This window comes from Amborella trichopoda, chromosome 9 (genome assembly GCF_054954075.1).
Source record: "Amborella trichopoda isolate Santa Cruz 75 chromosome 9, AtrichopodaSantaCruz75HAP2 v2.0, whole genome shotgun sequence".
Classification (NCBI taxonomy): Eukaryota; Viridiplantae; Streptophyta; class Magnoliopsida; order Amborellales; family Amborellaceae; genus Amborella; species Amborella trichopoda.
In genome coordinates this window covers 16,938,352-16,955,744 of record NC_142344.1, presented here as the reverse complement: position 1 = coordinate 16,955,744, position 17,393 = coordinate 16,938,352, and the positions used below count along the sequence as shown (strand labels likewise).

At 43.9% G+C, this 17,393-nt stretch overlaps 1 protein-coding gene across 5 annotated transcripts in view; it reads right to left on the bottom strand.

Annotated features, from left to right (window-relative positions):
• Positions 1-17,393, bottom strand: part of ECH2 (enoyl-CoA hydratase 2) — a 54,392-nt gene continuing 36,999 nt past the window's right edge. For 3 of the 5 annotated variants that reach the window (XM_011630718.3, XM_011630719.3, XM_088848518.1), the window contains 3 exons: positions 4,248-4,318; positions 1,073-1,246; positions 1-369 (listed from right to left, as the gene is read on the bottom strand). In XM_011630718.3, the coding sequence (XP_011629020.1) occupies positions 282-369; positions 1,073-1,246; positions 4,248-4,318 (333 nt within the window). In that variant the 3' untranslated portion in view covers positions 1-281. The remainder of the gene's footprint in view (positions 370-1,072; positions 1,247-4,247; positions 4,319-17,393) is intronic. The other 2 variants (XR_016041777.1, XR_016041778.1) reach the window with 1 other exon arrangement.

Genomic DNA, 17,393 nt, shown 5'->3' with positions numbered 1-17,393 from the left:
TTTGAGCACAAAATCCAAATAAATTTTCTTAAATATTATGACACAATTTCGTCTATTGAATTTCACATCCAATTGCTAAAAGTGATTATGATATCTTTGTACAAAAAATAAATGGTCTCATAGTAAACAATTCCTTATTAGAAAGGCTTGTAACCATACATATGTTCAACAAATGTCCTAAAAAACGAAATTACATAGGAAGATACAAATATCCATCCTAAGCCTAGTAGGAAAGCAAAGATGAGTCTGAGAGTGCTACATTCCATGGGCATACCATGAATTTAAAGTGACGAAGGCAAGCGGTCCAGAGTTACATAGCCAGCAAGCACTGCCTTATTCCTTTCTTTTACTCTTGTTTGATACAATACCCTGACAAACAAACAGTGTTAAGTTTTCCATCTAGAGGAAGCACTAGTACACAGCTCGTGCCATGCATATGCAAGCAAGGAGGGAGGGAGAGAGAGAGAGAGAGAGAGAGAGAGAGAGAGAGAGAGAGAGAGAGGATCTCATATTCTTTTTCTGATTGGATTCGAGAGAGAGCAACAAATAACATATGCAAGTGATAAAGGTTTACTTAAGCAAGTGTTCATCAGGAAAAGATAAAACTTGATAAAACCCCAAAATTAAAGCAGGTGCGAAGAGATGTCATATATTATGGACAGAGAGAATCAAAGGAATAGGAAAGGATACATTTTGTAACTATCAAGTCAGATTGGTTTCACATAGCATTTGAGATAGATAATCAAGGGTTACACAAAGTGATAGGGATTTATCATAGAGAATCAAGGGCTACGATAGCTAGCCTTGTGCGACTGATAAGCACACATTTTATGACGACAGAATAGGGAAAGGGGCTGGGGTCGCGGTGGTAACACCCCTACACCCTAGTCACCACGTATGGTTTACATTCCAACTGACACCAGCCTACTAACACCTTCAAAAAACTAGCTCCTAAACCATTTGAAAACACAGGTATGGGCCTGTCTTCCCCACTGAATTACCTAAAAAACACAACAACATAAGGTAGTAGAGATAATATATGCCAAAACAATGAAGTTGAATAGTGGTCTACCTTGATCCTTGGAGCCACATTTCTGTGACTAAGACTTCCCCAGGGTAAACATGTAGTAGGAAACGACCAGATAAGCTTTTCACTCTAGCTGGTTCATCATTACAACAATGCCTGATAATTGCCCGAACTGCAAATCCAAGTGTGCACAATCCATGCAATATTGGGCGAGAAAACCTTCAGGGAGAAAAGCAAGCACAGATTATTTAGACATTATTACCCTTTTACTAAAATGGAGGAAAAGGTGAACAATTTGCAACCATAATAGAACTCAGATAAAATAACAAATTTAAACATATCGCGGCACCACTTTCAGTTATTATGAGATCGTTTTACAACGAGATTTACAGGAAATTGCTAACTTTTTACTAGTGAATATGGACTCGTGGCCAAATGCATTATTGACGAACATAATAGCATCAAATTACTGTGGTTGGTGTAGTAAGTTTTTGCACGCACTCTTTAAAAGGGTGACAATCATCCATGATTTGGAGCACTTTCCTAATATTTCAAAACCATCTAGAAGGCTTGCTTCACAAGCCACTCATTAAGGAAAGGAAGAGGTGGGGTGTCCCACCATGTGTGGCCTATGCGGGCCCACACCCCCACTAAGTGGGCTCCCATGTGGTGGGCCCGAGGCTCTAATGGGCCCCCACACCCTCAAATAAATTTTAGATTAATAAAACTGATTTTTAGAAACCAATAAATATTTTTTTCTTTCTAAAATAAAAAAATCCAGAAAATTGATTTTAGCTTATCTAAAAAATATTTTTTTACTAAAATAACATATCTTGAGAAATCTAAAAATCCATTTTAATAAAAGAAAATATAATTAAACATATTAAAAAATATTTGATGGGAATTGGATCCAAATAGTCAAGAATATCACAAATACACTAAGGACTCCATCCCTTCTAGAAACTGCATCTCACTGTCATTGTTTCAAACTGACCCAACAGCTCCCAGACCCACAACTAATCGCAGGGATTCATGCTTGGACTATCAAAGTTAGACAATAAATGAAGGAGACATGCTCCTAGCTAATGCATTGTAGGTCTCTCTTGGAGGAAAGGTCCACGCCCCATTTTAGCACAATACCTTATGGGTCATTTCAACACAGTCCAATGTTCTAGGGAGACAGCTTTTCAACACAAGTATACGACACACCCTTACCTAAAGGGCTGCTTCCCAGACGGTTATCTAGTGTACATGTCGTGCGATGGTAAATATGAGGATTTGGCCTTTGTCCTCTCTGGCTAACCACCGCACACAGGGGTCACACCTAGTCCCCTGGCCAACCACCCTAAGTACAACTCAGACCTCATCAAGGGATGACCCCACATCGAAACCCTTATCGGTTGTGCACAAATGCTCAGGGCTACAAGTTTTTAGACATCAACCTGAGCCATAGCCTGTCAAAACTCAGGTGAGTCACAACATCAGTGATGCCTCACAAATCACAATTCACCCTAGATCATGCCACACAGTCCATCCAAACCACGCTCCCACTGGAGCTATCGTATCACTATAGTCATAATTTTACATGCTATCATTAGGCCTTTAAATGGCTACATAACCCCAACAATTTCATCGGCAGTGAACAAAGTTCTTTTCATTGAAAACATAGTCTCCTTTACTAATCTTGCACTTGTTCAAATTTGATCTACATGGCTGTGGTTTTGTTTACATTTCTTATTTTTTCCATTCTTTTTATATCTTTAATTGAACACCTCATCTAGAGACATCAAATAGTTGAAGCCATAGATGCAGGGAGATTGGTTGGAGATGGTGATTCCCACTCAAAATCTCTCTCCAGCGATCCCTGAGCTAGAGGTCGACCTGAAAGCTTGCTCTCCCCCATCAAGGGATCTCGATCCCTATCTTATGGGGATCTCAATCCCTGACCAAGAGGGATCTAGATCCCTGTGGAACATGATCACAACCCCACTCAAAATGGTGTTGCGGCCTTAGTTTGAAGGGATATTGATCCTAGGAGAAATTTCAAAATATTTTGATTATGAACCCGTCGTCTTTGGTTTTGCACTGATTTCTTTCTTTCTGACAATTTGCTAGCTAATGACCACTTGCAAATGATTTTTGTTTTTCCATAGTCATGGTTTGCATAAGTGGTTGAAAACTGGCAAGCTGAATAGGAACAGCCTGAGTAAGCACAGAATCAGGGAGTTTGTCGGTCCAGAATGGTCCTAGAGAAGGGCAGTTCACTCTAGTCATTTGTAGTGAGACATCCAGTTCACTATAGGCTGGATCTTATAGTGGTCCTACAATGTCATCTTCTCCAATTTTTATGGAACTTTAGGGCTATAAAGTTCTCATTGTGCATGTGTATAGATAATGCTAATAAAGTGGATTACATTTAATTTCTTAAAATATCACTTTAAAATTAAAAATAATGCACACATATATACTAAATAAAGGGTTCTCCCCAAGTGCTCCCATATAAATATAGTAAATATATTAGGCTGCTTCCACACCTCTCCTTAAACAACACTTCCTAGGTAGGGAGCTTCAACCATGGTTCACCCAAGGCTACACCTGATCCTGTTCCTCCACCTGCTTCTACTCTCGCTCCCAAAAACTATGCTTGGAGCACTTATCTTCTGCACCGTAACTTCAGTGGGCTATCCCTGATAACATTAGTTTCCCCATGGACTTTGTTCTAGTGGCAGATAGCAGGTGTTGTATGTTAAAGGTCAAGGGTGGGCATGTGCTAAGTGATAACTATATATATGATGCAAAAGTATACCAGTTTGATATCACCCTTAAATTAGAACTAGCAAAACCAATATCTCCTTTGACCGTGAAGTTTGTTCCAAAAATAAACCAAGATGGCCTAACCTTTCTTAGGGATTCAAGTACCTAGGCTTGGTAGTTATGCTGTTCACAATAGTAGCACATCTCTGGATCACCATGACCCCACCAAAAAGAGAAAAAGAAATGTAGGATTAATTCATAAATATTACATCCTTTTCTGGTTAAATTTCAACACTTTTAACTAGCTATGCACATTGAGCTCTTATACCATATATGTGTACAGCTATATTTGTTCATCATAGCCAACAGAAACTACTCCAAATGGTAAGCAATAATTAAATACATAATGAATATACTGCACAGATATAAAAATAGGAAGTCTAAGCCAGAAAATGGTAGTACTAACCCAGCGTTACTTGCAACCATGGGATCTGAATGCAATGGATTATAGTCACCAGAAAGGCGATACAGTAAAGCCTGCATTACCGTAAAAACAAGGTTATTTTTAAGGCATGAAGCTAAAATAAAAATTCAAGGTGAAAAACACTTTAATATATATTACAAGAGAGCATATATAGCTCTTAAAGCAAAAATAAACTATTATGAAGAAAGTGATACATATGAAATCATCGGTACCTTGAATTAAATTTGTCATTTAAAATACTAATAAAACATGCTTTATGATTGGAAACTATCTAATGTAACTTGACTAGAATGAGGAGGAGACGCAGTCGTCTCCCTCCCTTTCCACCTCGTCTTCCTCCTTTTCTTCTTCCTTTTCTTGTTTCCAGACGTCCTTCGAACTCGGTCCCCCGCTCGCTCTTCCTCTTCTACACCTACTTCCTCCAGGCATCTCTCTACTTGGTCCCTGGCCTCTCCTTCTTTCTGGAGTACGATTTACGACCTGTACCCTAAACCTCTACGTGTCCCACACAAGGCATCTCTTAAGGGAGTGCAGTCCTTTACCCATGGCTCTCCACAAAGCGGGTTACCGACTACTGATTCTGGGTCCTTTGCGCAAGTAGTCGCACGCTCCTCGCCTCCCCTCCCTTCTGCAGGCTCCCCGACCTGCCCTAAGGAGTCTCCCCCTCTCTGCAGCAAGCCCCTGCTTAGTCCTTTCTTCGTCTCCATCCCACCGATAGAGTCTTCCCTGCTAAAGACTAAGCTCCAGTCATCTTCAGTAGGCACGTTTCGCCCGTCTTGGAATGATTTCAGAGGAGTTGAGATCTGGGCAAATTTTTTTTGGGAGGACTCCAATATCACGGCTTGATGCCTCTCATGTGGAGACTACCTCTTCACCTTTTCGTCACAAGCTCTTGCCTGCCAGGTATTGCAGCATGCCAAATCTGCGATTTTCAAAGGGGCAACCTTGTGCCTTCGTGCTTGGTCCCCCCAGGAAGGATCTTTCAGAAGGCAAAAGGTTTGGCTTACGCTTCACCATGTGCCACTCCATGGCTGGCCTCTTGCAACCTTTGGGAGAATAGCTGAATCTTGTGGAAGTTTGATCTCGATTCGGTGGAAATCTCTGGAAACACTTTCGCTAGGCTCCATCCTGCTCTTGGTAGAGGTCCTGGACCCTAAATGTATTCCACCTTGTGTGTGGATTGAAGTAGATAACCTGTTCTACCCGATTTCTCTGGCTTGGACTGAGGCTTCTCCCCACTCGGATAATAAGGTAGATAGCAATTCGCACTCATTGCTGGTCCTTTTCATGGAGTGTCGTCTCCAAGAAATCTGGCTTAGCCAAGCGGCGCCACTACCGGACAAGCGGCGCCACCGCCGGAATCACCATGACCTTTTTCCTGGCAAGAGAGTTTACCGACCAAGTTCTCCGGCCAGTCAACGGTCTTCCCAGTGGATACCGCGTGACACCCCACCATCGCTCTCTGGGGACGATGATGTCAGAGAGTCAGCGCCGAACGCTTGTGTTAGGCACACCCTCTTAGACCCAATCTCAGAAGGCGGTGGGGTTGGTAACAGCTGTCACCTTCCATCGGATCCCCCGGTTTCATTGAACCATCGACCCGGTAAGGAGGTAATAGAGGATCCTGGGCCTTTAGCCTTTTTTAAGGACCCGTCTTCCTTGGTCGGGGCTGAGAATTGGGCCTCGGTAGCTGACCTGATCCATGAGGGGAGGAACTCATTGGACAAAGGTACACCAGCCACCCTGACGCCCGTCCCTGCGACAGGCGCCTCTTTCCCCGAGTGTCCTAGGCTCTCTTGAGGAGACAACTGCCACCTTTTTGCCGCCTTTCATCGCTTCGGCTGCAGGTGTTGTCCTCTCATATGATGCATCGCTCTCTGCCCAAGAAACCTTCCCGTCTTTCCCTCTGCCACTTGGCCTCCCGAAGCAACACCCCCCTGACGGTCCTCCTAACGCCGTCCTCCCCTCTATCCTTCCCAACCTTGAAGATCCACCCAGGCCTTCTTGTGAACTTTCCCTTTCTTAGTGCTCTCCGTCCATCTCAAGCCAGGAGCTGCTAGCTTCCTTCCCGTCCACTCCTCCATGCAGGTCTTCTCTAGGCCTATCTGAGGATGCTTATACCATAGCCGAGAGAATCGGTTCATCTCACCCTCTTCACCCTGAGTCCCCCTCTATTCTTTCCCAGACATTCTTACCCCTTCCCTTCTTTTGCCACAGTGACCCTTCTCTGTTTGCTTCATCTTTGCTTGTGGAAGTGGACCCTCCTCTTCTTCCTTTCGGCATCATCACGATACACTCCCTCCATCCTTCTCCCCCTGACCTTGCTCACCTCTCAGAGCTTCTTGGACCATGGCTCTCTCAGCCCTCTCTCGTTATTCCTCTTGGCAGGATTACGATGGTTCTCTTCCCTTACGAGATCTCTCCTTCCTCGCCCCTGAACCTTGGTCCCCATCTTTTCCATATCACTATTTATCTTTCTACACCCCTCTTCCTTCTCTGCCTTTAAACCCCTGCCCTTATCCCGTGTCCAACTAGGCCCCTCCCTCTGTCACTGTCTGGACCCCTACCCAGCCCGCAGCTTCATGTGGGCACCCTCTTGGTTCACCACCCACTTTTGCTCCCTCCCAGGTTAACCCTATTTCAATGTCTCCTGTGGTTTTGTCCGCTGTTCTTAGACTAGGGGAACCTGAGCTCTTGCCTTCTGTCCTTCTCTCCCCTGTTTCCCCGGGACAATCCTCCTCCTCCTCTGAACCTTCAGTGATTGCTCCTGAATCACTATCCCTTGCACCCTCTTCTTCAGGCCCGGACGAAAGCGAGCCAGAGAGAGCTAATGGGATAGATAAGATTCGCGAAGCTGTCAGGATGAAGGAGATCTACAGGGTTATGGGATTTGAACATCTTGGACCCGAAGGCCCGGCACATCGGTTCTTGCAGGCGGACACCCACAGCAGGCTCAAGGTGAATATCAAACGACATTATGAACTGCTTAACCTCTTCTCTTCTATAACTTATGACAATCTCGCTTCTGAAGACCAGCCTCTTCCCACCGCTACCCAAACCCCCCCTACTCTTAGGCGGTCGCCCAGAACTGCCTCCACCCCTGCTTCTCACCATAAATTATGAAGATTCTATCTTGCAATATTAGAGGGTTGGGACAGAAGTCCAAAAGGGATTCGGTGAGAGACTTTTCTACCAAACTCTCCCCATCGATCCTTGCCTTGACAGAGACTAAACAACCGGCGCCTACTTTGCAGTCCATCCGTAGTGGGTGGGGTAGAAGGCCATGTTAATGGGAAACATTACCAGCAACAGGGGCCTCTGGCGGGATTTGGGTTTTTGGAACCCAACTGAGTTTAATCTCCTATTGTCTCACATAGGAGATTTCTCGATCACTGTCCTTCTATCCAAGACAACAGATGGTGCGCTGCTTAAATTTTTCGCCATTTATGGTCCAAACTCAGCTGCCCTTCACCCCCGTCTCTGGTCTGAATTGGATCTTGTCGCAGCCTTAACACATTCTGCATGGTGCCTGGGTGATGATTTCAACATCACCCGTTGGTCTCATGAGAGAAACCGCAACACCAATGTCTCCCAGGGAATGCTGGATTTTTTTGACTTCATCTCTCAACATGAACTAGTAGACATTCCAACTCAAGGGAATGCCTTTTCCTGGCCCTCTCTGGCCAAACTGGATCGTTTCCTTCTGTCACTGGATTGGGAAGTTGCTTTTCCAGATTCACATGCTCTTACCCTGCCTAAACCTACCTCAGACCATCGCCCCATTATTCTTGATACACAAGCTTTTAGTAGGGGGCCTAAACCCTTTCGGTTTGAACTGTCTTGGTTGGAAGAGCAGTCCCTTGTGACTCTCATCCCCAGTTGGTGGAATTCTTTCTCTTCCCAAGTCTCGGGTAGAGAGGGATTCAAGCTACAAACCAAAATCTAGCTGCTCAAAGAGTCCTTGAAAAATTGGAGACAATCTCGGCCATGGAATTACTCTCACTTAAAAAGCTCTTGGATCAACTGCATCCAAGACCTGGATAAAATTGAGGAAGTCAGACCCCTGTCAGACTCTGAAGAACAGTTAAGAACCCAATCCAAGCTGAAATACCTTGCTACCATCAAGAAAGAAGAGCATTTTTGGTACCAGAGATCCCGGGTTAAATGGTTAAAGGCAGGGGATCAGAACACTGCCTTCTTTCATCGTGTAGCCAACTGTAGAAGGAGAGAGAATCTGATATCCACAATTAAGGTGGATAACAGTTTTCTTACCCAGCCAGTTGAAATCGAAAATGCCATCCTGAATTACTTCATGTCCCTCTATTCTACCCCTGTGGGACTCAGGTCTAGGATGATCACTTTGGATTTCCTTTCGGTTCTAAAGAGTTGGAAAAACCTTTTACAGTTGAGGAAATCTCAAGCGCCATTGATCAACTAGCTAAAGACAAAGCACCGGGGCCATATGGCTTTCCCATGGCGCCATTTAAATCTTTCCTGGGTACTTTCCTACCTGACATCAGAAGTTTCTTTCAAGAATTCTATCATAGGGGGATCCTCAATAAAGCTATCGATGCTACCTTTATAGCCCTTGTCCCCAAGAAAGAAGGTGCTGAAGAGCTTAAGGACTTCCTTCCAATTAGCTTACTCAACTCTTCATACAAAATTCTGGCCAAGGTATTGGCCTCAAGACTCAAGCAGGTCCTTCCTCTCATCATATCGCAGTCCAAGTCAGCTTTCATCCAAGACAGGCTGATCCTGGATGGTGCGTTGGTTGCTCATGAGTGTATCCACTCTAGGAACCTATCTAAGAAACCAGGATTAATTTTCAAAATCGATTGGGAGAAAGCTTATGACCATGTGGACTGGCAGTTACTGGATGGGACTATGGCAAGAATGAACTTTAGCCCTCGATGGAGAAAATGGATAAGAGGCTGTATTTCTCCCCCCCCAATTTTCGGTCCTTATAAATGGTAGCTCTAAAGGCTTCTATGCTGCTTCGAGGGGGCTACATCAAGGGGACCCACTCTCTCCCTTTCTTTTCACCATAGTTTATGAGGTTTTCAGCAGGTCTATCTCTCGTCTCTACCAGGAAGGACTTCTTTCGGCTTTCTCTATAGCTCACAAGGCCCATGGGTATCACACTTGTAGTATGCAGATGATACCTTAGTTTTCATAGATGCGGTCCCCCAGCAAATCAAGAACCTCAAAATCTTCCTCAAATGCTTTGAGAATACCACTGGCTTCAAAGTAAATATGGAAAAATCTAAGATGATGGGAGTAGGCCTCACTTCAAGAAATCAGTTCCCTGATTCCTTTTTGGGACTGAAAAGTAGACGACCTTCCTACCACTTATTTGGGGATTCCCTTTAGGTTTAGGGAAACCCAAAAAGAGAAATTGGGCCTAAGTGATTGATAGGGTTGATAGGCGTCTAGCTGGATGGAAAGGAAGATTCCTTTCCCTGGCCGGTCGTTCTACGCTGGTTAAGGCTACTTTGGCAAACTCCCCTGTCTACTTAATGTCATTTTCCATATGCCAGCGTTGGTGGCTAAAAGACTGGATCAACTGATGAGAAACTTTCTGTGGTCTGGCCAAGCTGAAAAAACGAGACATCATCTTATCTCTTGGGACAGAGTCTGACTGCCCAAAGCCCAAGGTTGTCTAGGTTTCAGAGATCTAAGAAAGCAAATTTGGCTCTTTTGGGGAAGTGGTGGTGGAGATTGGCCACCCAACCAAACTCCTTCTGGGTACAGGTTTTTCGGAAGAAATATAACATTCCGGACCACATTTGGGTTCTTGAAAGGCCCTCACGGAGCAGGGCTTCAGGAATTTGGAAATCCCTCGCCTCCTCTATTGTTCTGTCCAAGAAAGTGATTCGTTTCCATCCTAAACAGGGAAATAGAGTTTGCTTTTGGTCTAATCAGTGGATTGGACATGCTCACCTTAGGGACCTTTTTCCTAACCTGTTCAACTCGCTTCCAACAAAGAGTCCAGTATTGCAGATGAAATGGTCTTGGCAGGGGGGCATAGATCTTGGAACCCCTCATTTCGAAGGAATCTTTTTGAAGAGGAAACATTAAAGTTCTCTACTCTATTGGCTGCTCTTCACCGGTGTTCTGACCTTTATTAGGGAGTGATTCTTTGGTATGGACACTATCCCCATCTGGTAAGTTTTCAGTAGCATCTTTCTATAAGCTTCTTATCCAGCCTCCTACTTTTCCTCTAAATCCATCTCTCCCCTCTTCAAAATGTGGAACACAATAGCTCCTCCAAAAGTTCAGTCTTTCAATTGGATTGCTGGCTGTCATAGGGCCCTCACTCTCGATCAGCTCCAAAAAAGAGGCCTACTACTCCCAAATAGATGTGTAATGTGTATGACAGAGGAGGAGTCTAACCCCCACCTCTTTCTACACTGCAGTGTCGCTTACGAGCTTTGGACACTGATCCTACAATTGTTTTGTCTCAATTGGGTCCTCCCTCATTTGGGAAAAGACTTATTTCTTCGTTATTCTAGAGGTCTTGGGCCCAAAGCAGGTAGAACCTTGTGGAGGGCAGCTATTGCTGCTACAGTATGGGTTTTATGGCTTGAAAGAAATGAGAGGGTCTTTCAAGGGCACATAAATGACGTTTCTGGGTTGTTTCATAAGGTTACATCACTTGTAACCTTTTGGGCCTCCACCCATAGGACCTTTGGTGGGATTCCTATGAGTTCTTTCCTCAGACAATGGGACAATATTATCCGAATTCAGCCTCTCAAGCTAAGGAGACCTCACAACTGGTTACCTCCTCCAGAAACTGCCATTAAGCTAAACTTCGATGGTTGTTCCATTGGAAACCTGAGCCCTTCAGGAGTAGGGAGAGTTTTCTGTGACCACAATCGAAATGTTCTCTTGACATACTCAGAATTTGTCGGACATGAAGATTCACAATTCACCAAAGCCTTGGCACTCCTAACGGGCCTAAAATTTTTTAATCCATCTTGGGGCCAATCCTTGGTGGTGGAAGGAGACGCTAAAAACATTCTTTCATGGGCAACAGCCACCACCACCCCTCCTTGGTACCTTTCTAGAATATTTGATGAAATTAACCACTTATGCAGGGATACCAACATCTGTTGGAGGCATACTTGGCGGATGTGGAACGTGTCCGCCGACTTTCTTGCTACAAATGGTGCGCGACGACGACCACACTTGGAAGACAATGAATGGTCCATCTCCTTTTTTGCACTGGACCTTCGAGATCTCCAAGGACACTAGTTTTTTGGTTGTACATTTCTGCAATAGGGTGTGCTTATAAGCCCAATTTTTTGTATCCTCCTTTTTGGTTACAGTCGCTTCAAAAGGTTATAGATTGTATAGGGTTTTTGGCTTAATTTTTAGACTGAGATACTTGTCTTGTAGGTATTCTCGGTCCTCTCCTCCCTCTTTTTTCTGTATTCTTCAACTTTTATAGTAATACAAGGTTAACATTATAAAAAAAAAAAAAATCTAATGTAACTTCATGCTCAAAAAACAATTATCTAATGTAACTTTGTTTTATAAATAACACAATGGAATATACAACCTCAAATGAAAGCCGATCACAAATTGAAAAAATATGCAGTTTTCGAGTCTACTGTTAGACCTCTTTCCTTAATGTCACGCATGTAAGCTTAAGCGGAGGCACATAGAACCCCCTTAGCATTGGAACATTTTACAAAAGGACCCACGAGTCTTGTATAGACTTGGGCTACTTTGGGGGGTTTTGTTAGTCAATATTGGTTAGGGTATATTGGTAGTTTTGTATATTGTTGTAACTTATTATTGTATTTGTATACCCGCAAATCTTGTACAGCCTCCATTATGGGAACATCCTCTCTAGCCATTGAATAGACTACGTGTATCTATGGAAACCTCATACATCCCATGCCCGCTTTAAGATGCACAGTTTCAAGGTGAGAAATAGATCAATTGATCCAATACTAGATTTGTACTTTTTCTCTTGAATTGTAAAAAATCTATGAAAAATTTGGTCAATTTGTAATAAATATTTGATGTGATCGCCGCATACCAACAAAGTTGAAGGGCAAGTTCTATAGGAAAACTGTGAGACCAGCTTTGCTCTATGGGGCAGAATGTTGGGCAGACAAAAAATAGTATACCCATAGAATGAGTGTAGCGGAGTTGAGGATGCTGAAATGGATGAGTTGCAAGACAAGAAGAAATAGAATTCGAAAGCACCAATAAGAGATAAGATGAGAGAGAGTAGACTTCGGTGGGTTGGCTAGTGTGGCACCGACCCAGTACAACACTTGTTAGGAGGTGCAAGTTAGTTCAAATGGAATGATTGAAAAGGGCAAGGGGTATGCCCCAAAGGATGTAATTCGAAGTAGTCCGAAAAGATAGGGGGACTTATGACCTCACTGAGGGTATGGCATTTAATAAAGCAGACTGTCGGACTAGGATTCGTGTAGCCGACCCCAAATAATTGGGAAAAGGCTGTGATGATGACGTAATAAATGTTTTGATCAAACTAAAGATGGAACTTCATTCCGAACATGGTTGAGCAAGACAAGACTTGAAGAAGCGACTAATCCTAGTCCGACAGTCTGGTTGAGCAAGACATGGTTGAACTTCTTTCGGTAGAAGGTGATCTAGTGAGAGCTGGTGGGAAAGATAACACTCGAGAAGCTGACAGGATGAAGAAGATCTACAGGGTAATGGGATTTGAACAGGTTAACCCGAAGGCCCGACACCTTTTTCTACTCCTTCCCAGGTTAACCCATTTGCTGAGCTCCCCAATGCACTTTCGCCTGATCTTAGCCTTGGTGAAACAGTGTCCTTGCCATCTGTCTTGCATCCCCCTATTTCCCCTGGCCAGTCTTCCTACTCCACTGAATTATCTGGGATTGTTCCGGAGCCACTATCCCAAGCACCCTCTTCTTCTCTTTCGACAGAAGGCGATCCAATGAGAGCTAGTGGAAAAGATAACACTCGAGAAGCTGATAGGATGAAGGAGATCTACAAGGTAATGGGATTTGAACACCTTGGACCCGAAGGCCCGTCACATCGGTTCTTGCAGACGGACGCCCATAGCAGGCTCAAGGTGAATCTCAAAGGACATCACGAACTGCTTAATCTCTTCTCTTCTATTGATTATGACAAAATCGCAACTGATGTCAAGCCTCCTCCCACTACTACCCAAACCTCCCCCACTCCTAAGCGGTCGTCTATGACTACCTCCACCCCTGCTTCTCCCCATAACTTATGAAGATGCTGTCTTGGAATATTAGAGGGTTGGGAGAGAAGCTCAAAAGGGATTCGGTGAGAGACTTTTCTTTAAAACTCTCCCCATCGATCCTTGCCTTGACAGAGACTAAACAACCAGAGCCTACTCTGCAATCCATCCGTAGTGTATGGGGCAGAAGGCCGTGTTAATGGGAATCATTACCGGCGACAGGGGCTTCTGGCGGGATTTGGGTAATTTGGAACCCAACTGAGTTTAATCTCCTATCGTCTCACATAGGAGAATTTTCGGTCTCCGTCCTTCTCTTTAGAACAACTGATGGTGCGATGCTTAAATTCTCTGCCATTTATGGTCCAAACTCAGCTTCCCTTCGCCCCTGTCTCTAGTCTGAATTGGATCTTGTAGCAGCCTTACCACATTCTACATGGTGCCTGGGTGGTGATTTCAATATCACCCGATGGTCTCATGAGAGAAACTTCAACACCAATATTTCCCAGGGAACGTTGGATTTCTCTGACTTCATCTCTCGACATGAACTTGTAGACATTCCAATTCAAGGGAATGCCTTTACCTGGTCCAATCACTTCGCTCAACCCTCCTTGGCTAAACTGGATCGTTTTCTTTTGTCCCTGGAATGGGAAATTGCTTTTCCTAGTTCACATGCACTTACCCTGCCTAAACCTACCTCAGATCATCGCCCCATTCTTCTTGATATACAAGCGATTGATAGGCGACCAAAATCCTTTCGATTTGAATTGGCTTGGTTGGAAGTGCAATCCCTTGTGACTCTCATCCCCAGTTGGTGGAATTCTTTCTCTTCCCAAGTCTCGGGTAGAGAGGGATTCTAGCTACAAACCAAAATCCAGCTGCTCAAAAAGTCCCTAAAGAGTTGGAGCCAGTCTCGGCCAAGGAATTATTCTCAGTTAAAAAGCTCTTGGCTCAACTGTATCTAAGACCTTGATAAAATTGCGGAAGTTAGACCCCTTTCAGACTCTGAAGTACAGGTCCAAACCCATTCCAAGCTACCTTTCTACACTCAAGAAAGAAGAGCTTTTTTGGTACTAGAGATCCCGGGTCAAATGGTTAAAATTAGGGGACCAGAACACTGCCTTCTGTCATCGTATAGCCAACTGTAGATGGAGAGAGAATCTGATATCCACAATTAAGGTGGATAACAGTTTTCTTACCCAGCCAGATGAAATCGAAAATGCCATCCTAAATATTTTCATGTCCCTCTATACTGCACCTGTGGGACATAGGCCAAGGATGACCACTATGGATTTCTTCACTGTTCCTGATCATTGGTCCAGAGAGTTGGAAAGACCTTTTACAGTTGAGGAAATCTCAATCGCCATTGACCATTTAGCTAAAGACAAAGCTCCGAGGCTGGATGATTTTCCCATGGCCCCCTTTATATCTTTCCTGGGTACTTTCCTACCTAATTTCAAGAGCTTCTTTGAAAATTTTTTTCATAGGGGGATCCTGAACAAAGCTATCAATGCCACCTTTATAGCCCTTGTCCCCAAGAAAGAAGGTGTTGAAGAGCTTAAGGACTTTTGTCCAATCAGCTTACTCAACTCTTCATACAAAATTTTGGCCAAGGTATTGGCTTTAAGACTCAAGCAGGTCCCTTCCTTTCATCATCTCGTAGTCCCAATCAGCTTTCATCCAAGAAAGGCTGATCCTGGATGGTACGTTGGTTGCTCATGAGTGTATCCACTCAAGGCACCTATCCAAGAAACCAGGCTTGATTTTCAAAATCGATTGGGAGAAAGCATATGACCACGTGGACTGGTCATTACTGAATGAGACGATGGTTAAAATGAATTTTGGTCCTCGATGGAGAAAATGGATTAATGGTTGTATTTCTACCCCCCATTTTCGGTCCTTATAAATGGTAGCCCTAAAGGATTCTTTGCTGCTTCGAGGGGCCTCCGTCAAGGGGACCTGCTATCTCCCTTTCTTTTTACAATAGTAGCCGAGGTTTTCAGCAAGTCTATCTCTCGACTCTACAAGGAAGGACTACTTTTCGGCTTTCCTCTGTAGTTCACAAGGTCCTTTTGTACCACACTTGCAATACACAGACGATACCCTAGTCTTCTTAGATGCGGTTCCTCAATAAATCAAGAACCTCTGAATATTCCTCAAATGCTTTGAGAAGGCCATTGGTATCAAAGTAAATATGGAAAAATCAAAGATGATGGGAGTGGGCGTCACACTTCAAGAAATCAGATCCCTAATTCTTTCTTGGGATTGTAAAGTTGAGGACCTCCCTACCACTTATTTGGGGATCCTTTTAGGTTTAGGGAAACCAAAAAAGAGACATTGGGCCCAAGTGATTAATAGAGTTGATAGGCGTCTAGCTGGGTGGAAAGGAAGATTCCTTTACCTAGCCGGTCATTCTCCTTTGGTTAAGGCTACATTGGCAAACTCCCCTATTTACTTAATGTTCCATCTTCCATATGCCAGTGTCAGTGGCAAATAGACTGGATCAACTAATGAGGGGCTTTCTGTGGTCCGGCCAAGCCGAAAAATTGAGACATCACCTAATCTCTTGGGATAGAGTCCCACTGCCCAAAGCCCATGGTGGTTTAGGTATCAGTGATCTAAGAAAGCACAATCTCGCTCTGTTGGAGAAGTGGTGGTGGAGATTGGCCACCCAACCAAACTCTTTCTGGGCACAGGTTATTCGGAATAAATATAACATTTCGGACCACTTTAGGGTACCTGAGAGGCCATCACGAAGCAGGGCTTCAGGAGTTTGAAAATCTCTCGCCTCTTCTCTTGCTCAGTTCAAGAAAGCACTTCGTTTCCATCCAAAACAAGGCATAGAGTTCGCTTTTGGTCTGATCTGTGGATTGGACATGCTCCCCTGAGGGACTTATTTCTTAGCCTATTTCAGCTTGCTTCCGACAAGGAGTTCAGTATTGAAGATGAAATGGTCTTGGCAGGGGGCTGTAGAACTTAAAACCCCATGTTTTCGAAGGAAACTCTTGCGGCTGCTCTTCACCAGGTGTTCTAACCTCCATCAGGAAGTGATTCCTTGGTATGGACATTATCCCCATCTGGTAAGTTTTCAGTAGCATCTTTTTAAAAGAAACTTATCCAACCTCTTACTTTCCCTTTAAATACCATCTCTCCTCTCTCCAAAGTATCGAACACAATTGCTCCTCCAAAAGTTCTGTCTTTCAACTAGATAGCTGGTTGTCAACGGGCCCTCACACTTGATCCGCTCCAAAAAAGAGGCCTTCCACTCCCTAACAGGTGTGTTATGTGTCTGAAAGAGAAGGAGTCAAACCCCCACCTTTTTCTACATTGTAGGGTGGCTTTGGAGCTTTGGACACTGATTTTACAATTATTTAGTCTCAAATGGGTCCTCCCACATTCAGTTAAAGATTTATTTCTTCATTACTCAGGAGGTCCTTGGCCCAAAGCAGGTAGAACCTTGTGGTGGGCAGCAATCGCTGCTACTGTATGGGTTTTATGGCTAGAAAGAAATGAGAGCGTCTTTGAAGGACACAACAATGAAGTTTCAAGCTGTTTCAGAAGGTTACATCACTTGTAACTTTTTAGGCTTCCACCCACAGTATCTTTGGTGGGATTCCTATGAGTTCTTTTCTTAGGCAATGGGACAATATTATCCGACTATAGTCTTTCAAACTACAGCGACCTCACAACTGGTTACCTCCTCTAGAAAATGGCATAAAGCTTAACTCCGATGACTGTTCCTGGGGAAACCTGGGCCATTCAGGAGTAGGGGGTGTTTTCCGTGACCACAATTGAAATGTTCTCATGACATACTCAGAATATGTCGGACATGGAGATTCACAATTTGCCGAAGCATTGGCACTCCTAATGAGCCTGAAATTTTTTAATTCATCTTAGGGCCAATCCTTAGTGGTGGA